An 8,761-nucleotide genomic window follows, 5' to 3' on the forward strand; every position below is an offset into this window, starting at 1 on the left:
GTCAGGTACTAATGTAGGTGAGGATGCCTGGAGTGCAGTCAGTATTCCAATTCATCCAAAAGGTGTTCAGTAGGGATGAAATTAGAGCTATCATTTAGCAGGCCGTTTAAGATCTTGATCTCCAAAGCATGTAAATCATATATTCAATGAGCTCACTTTGTGCACAGGGGCATTGCCATGCTGGAACAGGTTTCAGTTTCCAAGTTCAAGTGAATGCAACATTTTATTGTATCTAGATGTGTCCTACATAATTGAGTGCCTCCAGCTTTCTGGTAACAGTTGGAAAAGAACCACATATAGCAGGAAAGGTCAGGTTACCCAATACTTCTGGCAATATAGTGATGTAATAATGTGATGATTGTGTTGTGTTGTGTTTTGTGTTGTGTTGAAACCTTGTATGCTGCCCTATTGGTCTCTCTTGTGAAAATTATATTTAATCAATTTTGTACCTGGTTAAATAAAACAAAATGCAACATCCTTGCCCAGTCCTTAACTGACTGCATATTAGACACTTATGGGTAATAAATGTAAAGATATCTTTTTGTAAAATTAATTAAAACAATTGTTGGATATTTTTTATAATTTCTATGAAGCCTAAGTGTAACAAAGTAAGACTCTTCTAAAACAAAGTGTACAGATGTGAATTGTTAAGTTTTTGTCTCAGGCCTACCTAAAGCCTTGCTAATTAAGTTTGATCTACTTGCACACATAAATAAATCGATTTGAGTGTTACACTATTGCTACATGCTGTAGTAAAACAGACTAAGTAATTCAACTTCAAATTACATATATACTGTCAAAATGTATCCAGTTGTTCCTGCCACCATCACAATCATTAAACTGTGCTTACAAACTCTATACAGATAGTTTAAAAATGTAAAACATAACCTAATAATAATAATGTAAAATGTTTAGCCAATCAGTGATCACAAACAACTTCAATATGTCATCCAATGTAATTTTTCCACCAAATGATTAGAATAAAAATGTAGGGGGTTAGCTGTTGTTCAAATGTTCTAAAAAATACTCATATGATGTCACTTTACATGTGATAGAGTGAAAGGAGGAGGAAACACATTGCATCAAATGACTGGCCTCTTGTGTTTTGAAAGAGCATGTATAAAGGTTCAGTGAATTGTGTGTCTTGCCAATGTTGATGGACTTGCAAGCTGTAAGAGGCTTTAGTTAACTTCAGAATACACGAAGGTCAGAATGTGTTGTTTGAAGTTTTAATTCATATTTGTAAGCCTAAACCAAGTTATATTATTTTAAATCATTGTGTATCATGTATACTTTTAAATTTGCAGTGATTGGGCCAAATCGCCCTCAGACAATTCTGGAATATTACTGAAGTTATGGATCAATATGCAAATTATACACCTATTGAAGAATTCTACCTTCTTGGATTTCCAGGACTCACTCCAGAATACTACACAGTAGTTGGAACCGTTCTTCTCTTAATATATCTCGTACTTGCAGGGGGAAATATGTTAACTATTGTCTTTTTTTTGTATGAAAAGAATCTTAAAAAACCGACCTATCTTATCTTCTGTAATCTTGCTATAGTGGATTTTGCTTTTGAACCATCACAATGCCAAAAACCATTGCAAAGTACCTGCTTAATGATGAAACTTTAACATTTCAGGGGTGCTTTGTTCAGATGTTTTTGGTCCATTATTTTGGTGCCGTCACTTCTTTTATTTTGCTATTAATGGCCATTGATCGTTTTATCGCTATATGTAATCCACTTAGATACCCTGTTCTGGTTACTAATTATTCAATGGCACTTGCATGTGGTATATTTTGGGTGATTCCAGTCTCGTGGCTGACACTGATAATTCATCAGAGTGTAGGCATGCCTTTCTGTGACTCCAATATAATAAGCCACTTCTTTTGTGACCAAAATTCAATATTTGTATTGGCTTGTGGTGATTTAAGGACTCTGAGATTGTTGTTCCTTATTATGACTATGATTGCAATGCTGGGGCCCCTTGTTTTCATCATATTTTCTTACATGTCAATTATTATAACTGTTTTAAAAATGCCAGTCACTCAAGCAAAGTACAAAGTGTTCTCTACATGTAGCCCTCAGCTTCTTATAATATGTCTTTACTATTTGCCTAGATGTGCTGTCAATATTACAGACATCAACATTCAAATGCGTATTAGTACTCGTGTTACACTTGTCATGTGGTATAGTCTACTTCCCCCACTTGTCAACCCATTTATATTTTTTTTTCGAACTAAGGAAATCCGAGAAGCTATAATCATTAAATTGCGAAAAAGAAGAATAAATGATAAATTTACTGTTTCTTCAAACTTAAAATAAAAATGTTTTTCAGTACACATTTGTAGTAACAATGTGCACATAAAAATGTTTTTAGAACCTTGTCATTTTTCTTTTTTTTCAGATAAATTATCTTAGTATTTCATCTTATTGTTCATAAAACATGAAATATCCTGCTTGTTATTTAACATATTATTGTTAAAACAGTAAACTAAATAAGGAATTTTAAATTACTAAATTATTATATTTATGCTAATATTCAATGTTTGCACTATGATGAGTTTTTATTGTTACCATATGTAAGATTAAAAAAAAACTTTATTCTATGTCTATATTCTGGTGTCTGTACAATATATATATATATATATATATATATATATATATATATATATATATATATATATATATATATATAATTGACTAAAGGGTTTTTGTTTGTTTTTAAGGTGTGAGTGTGTCCTTTTTTGTTATTTAATATGGAAAATGTGTCATTGATAATTATGCTAGCAAAACCATTAAAGTTTAGTCGGTGGATTTGTAAAACAATATGACATCTGCGTTGTTTGTTAAGTGATTATTATGATTACTCCATGTTCACCCTCCCAAGATATGAAATGAATGGTTGTTGGTTATTGGCTTGATTAATGACTACCAGCCTCAACTGTGAAAAAAAGTGAGAGCAAGGATTGTTTAACCAACGAGGATCGGATCAGCTACATTTCAAACATACAGTAGGAATATCTGGCATTGAAGTACTTGGGCTCTGCAGCAGATCATAATTAAAACAAAGCTAAAAAAAATTTTATATATATATATATATATATATATATATATATATATATATATATATACATACAGTGAGGAAAATAATTATTTGAACACCCTGCTATTTTGCAAGTTCTTCCATTAGAAATCATGGAGGGCTGATAGACAGGTGTTCAAATACTTATTTGCAGCTGTATCATACAAATAAATAGTTAAAAATACATACATTGTGATTGCTGGATTTTTTTTTTTAGATTATGTCTCAGTGGACATGCACCTACAATGACAATTTCAGACCCCTCCATGATTTCTAAGTGGGAGAACTTGCAAAATAGCAGGGTGTTCAAATACTTATTTTCCTCACTGTATGTATGTATATATATATATATATATATATATATATATATATATATATATATATATATATATATATATATATATACATACTAGATATATATATAATGTATATACACACACGTATACATATGTATACAATGTATGGTGTTATTTCCTCTGCCTGCTAACTTTTTCAAATTACAGTAGAAAACGTTACCATTTTTACTTCACATATTTGCTGGACCACTTAGGCCCCACCTTGGAACTTGAGCATCTGCTTCTAATACCTTTATGGCAAATACTGCACATGCCTTGAGTAGTTTTAATGCTATGGCTGATTGGTGTATATGTAATTAATAAAAGTCAAAAAAGCATATCCATTAATTGCTTTTTAATAAAGTATAGGTAGGTATAATAACACTGCAAGTTGTGCAGTCAGATAATGTTTGTTGACAGTGCCAAGCCTTGTGTCAGGCTGATGACGCGGAAGCGGAAATAGTTCAATCATAGTCTTTATTTACACAGTTCAACAAAGAAACACTCACTGCTGCCGAGGTGAGAAAACAAACAAAAGAATATCCGCTCGAGACGAGTAATTCGAGACGAGACGTGGCAGGGGAATCCCTGACGGTGGCCGAGGGGGGCGTGGCAGGGGAATCCCTGACACCTTGTCAGCCATGTCATCCACAAAACCATTAACATAGCAAAATGTTGGTACAGACACAAGATGGAAACACAGTGCAACACAACCAACATGAGATATATGTAGCAGGTGATAAATAAAATCACAAAAAATGTTATATACAATGATACCTGCTATAAACCATTATACCTTTTTGACTGAACCAGCATAAAAAAAAATTATGCTTCTTTTGGGGAAAACAAATTTGTCCCTACAAATCCTTTCAATGGGTTAAAATCCACAAGCCTGCAGCTCCCTGGACGAATATTAAAAGTTCGCTGGGCCAGTTATTTGGTGTTTACCCGTTCCTCTCCCTGACTGTAGTTCCCACATTATTTAAAAGAAATATTCACCATTGTACATATACTAAGAAAATCTGCAGTAAACCAGTTGATTGACTGCTTAACCTTCCTCTTGTGTTAGGGTCAGCACCGACCCGTTTGTAGGTTTAAATGCACAGAAGTACCACATAAATTTGTTTATTGCATCAAGGTTTTTACTTTGTCAGGAACCTCTATTTAAACAAAATAAAACAAAAAATCTCTTTAACTAAATTATAAATTTCTCTGATTAAAATTATGACCTTTGTGGTGTTAGGGTCGGTTTGACATTGATTATGATCATTCAGTCATCCTGCTTACAATTAAATCAAAGAGGCACGTGTAGGTCAGACAAATATAACATAACATTTATAATGAAATAACCACAAATGTCTTTTCTGAGCTCACATCATTATCAGTTTTATTCAACCCCCAAGTGACATTCAATCTTAGTACTTAGTACAACATCCTTTTACAGTTATAACAGCTTTTAAACGTGAAGCATAGCTTGACACAAGTGTCTTGCAGCGATCTACGGGTATCTTCGCCCATTCATCATGGGCAAAAGCCTCCAGTTCAGTCACATTCTTAGGCTTGCGCACTGCAACTGCTTTCTTTAAGTCCCACCAGAGGTTCTCAATCGGATTTAAGTCTGGTGACTGCGATGGCCACTTCAAAATGTTCCAGCCTTTAATCTGCAACCATGCTCTAGTGGACTTGGAGGTATGCTTGGGATCATTGTCCTGTTGAAAGGTCCAACGTCTTCCAAGCCTCAGGTTTGTGACGGACTGCATCACATTGTCATCCAATATCTCCTGGTACTGAAGAGAATTCATGGTACCTTGCACACGCTGAAGCTTCCCAGTACCTGCAGAAGCAAAACAGCCCCAAAGCATGATTGACCCCCCGCCATGCTTCACAGTAGGCAAGGTGTTCTTTTCTTCATAGGCCTTGTTCTTCCTCCTCCAAACATAGCGTTGATCCATGGGCCCAAACAGTTCTAATTTTGTTTCATCAGTCCACAGAACACTATCCCAAAACTTCTGTGGTTTGTCCACATGACTTTTGGCATACTGCAGTCGACTCTTCTTATTCTTTGGGGACAGCAAGGGGGTGCGCCTGGGAGTTCTGGCATGGAGGCCTTCATTACGCAGGGTGCGCCGTATTGTCTGAGCAGAAACTTCAGTACCCACATCTGACAAATCTTTTCTCAGTTCCTCAGCAGTCACACGGGGACTTTTCTCCACTCTACGCTTCAGGTAGCGCACAGCAGTCGAAGTCAGCATCTTCTTTCTGCCACGACCAGGTAGCGTTTCAACAGTGCCCTTTGCCTTGAATTTGCGAATGATGCTTCCTATGGTGTCTCTTGGTATGTTTAACATCTTTGCAATCTTCTTATAGCCATTGCCCTTCCTGTGAAGAGTAATCACCTGTTCTCTTGTCTTCCTGGACCATTCTCTTGACCTCACCATGTTTGTAACCACACCAGTAAATGTCTAGAAGGAGCTGAGTATCACAGTCATTTTAAAGCTGCCTAATTGGTGCTTATTATGCTTTATTGCTGCTCCCTGATATCCACAGGTGGTTTCAATACCTGATTGAAAACACTTCATTGAACCTCTGTTCTTCAGAGTGGTAGTCTTTAAGGGGTTGAATAATTATGTCAATGAAGAATTCACAAAAGAAACATTTACTACTGTATTACAAAACTAATTGATGTCATTTTAGTTGCATATGGTTCTTTAAGAAGTCCTTGTAGGATTTCATTCTGAATACAATTACAAATGTACACTAAATTCCTAAAACCATTTACAGCATTGGGGGTTGAATAATTTTGAACACAACTGTATATATATATAATATATATACACACACGTATACATATGTATACAACGTATGGTGTTATTTCCTCTGCCTGCTAACTTTTTGAAATTACAGTAGAAAAGTTATCATTTTTACTTCACATATTTGCTGGACCACTTAGGCCCCACCTTGGAACTTGAGCATCTGCTTCTAATACCTTTATGGCAAATACTGCACATGCCTTGAGTAGTTTTAATGCTATGGCTGATTGGTGTATATGTAATTAATAAAAGTCAAAAAAGCATATCCATTAATTGCTTTTTAATAAAGTATAGGTAGGTATAATAACACTGCAAGTTGTGCAGTCAGATAATGTTTGTTGACAGTGCCAAGCCTTGTCAGCCATGTCATCCACAAAACCATTAACATAGCAAAATGTTGGTACAGACACAAGATGGAAACACAGTGCAACACAACCAACATGAGATATATGTAGCAGGTGATAAATAAAATCACAAAAAATGTTATATACAATGATACCTGCTATAAACCATTATACCTTTTTGACTGAACCAGCATAAAAAAAAATTATGCTTCTTTTGGGGAAAACAAATTTGTCCCTACAAATCCTTTCAATGGGTTAAAATCCACAAGCCTGCAGCTCCCTGGACGAATATTAAAAGTTCGCTGGGCCAGTTATTTGGTGTTTACCCGTTCCTCTCCCTGACTGTAGTTCCCACATTATTTAAAAGAAATATTCACCATTGTACATATACTAAGAAAATCTGCAGTAAACCAGTTGATTGACTGCTTAACCTTCCTCTTGTGTTAGGGTCGGCACCGACCCGTTTGTAGGTTTAAATGCACAGAAGTACCACATAAATTTGTTTATTGCATCAAGGATTTTTAACTTTGTCAGGAACCTCTATTTAAACAAAATAAAACAAAAAAAAATCTCTTTAACTAAATTATAAATTTGTCTGATTAAAATTATGACCTTTGTGGTGTTAGGGTCGGTTTCGACCCAGTTATAATATAAGATTTTAAAACAATAATTAGTGCTAAATCTAAATCATAAACACACTGTCAGCTCACTAACACAGTCAGCCAACAGCTCACTGACTGTCAGCTCCTCTCCTAACCCTGTAAGCTTTACTTAGGAGCTTCTCTCTTAGCCTGTTTGTGGCCTTCCCTGAACAAGCAAAACAAACAAAAATGGACATGTAAGACATGCATAAGACCAATTCAGTTTAGAGTTGGTGACTTGCAGAGTGCATATATCCAGTTTGCAGCATGCAAAAATTGAGAAGATTGAGATCATCTCTTTGCTGAAAATGAGACAGAGGACACAGAGCAGCATCGCGATACAGATGAACCAGGAGACACAGACACATCTGATGAGTCTGATGAAGAGGTCGCCGGTGCTGAAGCTGCTTCTGCTCCTTCTTCTTCTTCTTCTTCTTCTTTCAGCTGCTCCCATTAGGGGTCGCCACAGTGGATCATCCGTCTCCATACCACCCTGTCCTCTAAATCTCTTTCACACCAACTACCTGCATGTCTTCCCATTACCACATCCATGAACCTCCTCCTTGGCCTTCCTCTTTTCCTCCTACCTGGTGGCTCCATCCTCAGCATTCTTCTACCAATATAATTTATGTCCCTCCTCTGCACATGTCCAAACCATCTCAATCTCGCCTCCCTCACCTTGTCACAAAACATCCAACATGTGCTGTCCCTCTAATAAACTCATTTCTAATCTTGTCCATCCTCGTCACTCCCAACGAAAACCTTAACATCTTCAGCTCTGCTACCTCCAGCTCCACCTCCTGCCTTCTACTCAATGCCACTGTCTCTAAACCATACAACATCGCAGGTCTCACCACACTTATGTCCACAATTCACAAAGATGCAGATGTGTCATCAGGAAGTAAGACAAAGCCCATACTTATTCTGGACTATGATAAAAACAAAGGAGAAGTGGACAACCTGGATAAGCTGACTGTCACCTACACTTGCCAGGGAATGACCAGGGATGGCCAGTGGTTGTGTTTTATAACATCCTAGATGTGTCTGCATACAGTGCATGTGTGTTGTGGCACCACATCCAGCTAGGGTGGACCTCAACCAATAAAACCAAGCGAAGAATGTTTCTTGAGAAGCTAGGAAGTTCCTTAGTCAAGACACTCATTGAGCGAAGCTGAGACCCAGCCATGGTTAGACAGCTGCAGAGTTCACCTAGCACTCTATCTATGCCATCAGCAACTCAAGTAGCATCAGCACGAGCATCCTCCTCAGCCAGCCCTGCCTCAACATCAACCAGCACAGCAACAGCAACAGCCACAACCCCACTGAAGCCACCTGATTCTAAAAGAAAGAGGTGTCAGGTCTGCCCTAGCAATAAGGACAGAAAGACAAACATATTGTGCTTCTACTAAAAAAAATATCTCTGTAAGTTTTTGCCACACATGCAGCTAAACACACACATACACATGTATGTTTTTGCAAACAAAGACTTATTTTGGGGCTAGTACTTAATTTGCTTGATTGGTTGTTGTTTGTTTGACTGCA

At 36.8% G+C, this 8,761-nt stretch overlaps 1 protein-coding gene across 1 annotated transcript; it reads left to right on the top strand.

Annotated features, from left to right (window-relative positions):
• Positions 1 to 1,355: 1,355 nt before the first annotated feature.
• On the top strand, positions 1,356 to 2,329 carry LOC124394315 (putative gustatory receptor clone PTE01). Its single transcript, XM_046862455.1, is given in 2 exon segments — positions 1,356 to 1,578; positions 1,581 to 2,329. Coding segments are annotated over 2 exon segments (972 nt in total).
• Positions 2,330 to 8,761: the final 6,432 nt, after the last annotated feature.

This window comes from Silurus meridionalis, chromosome 12, assembly GCF_014805685.1.
Source record: "Silurus meridionalis isolate SWU-2019-XX chromosome 12, ASM1480568v1, whole genome shotgun sequence".
Taxonomy (NCBI): domain Eukaryota; kingdom Metazoa; phylum Chordata; class Actinopteri; order Siluriformes; family Siluridae; genus Silurus; species Silurus meridionalis.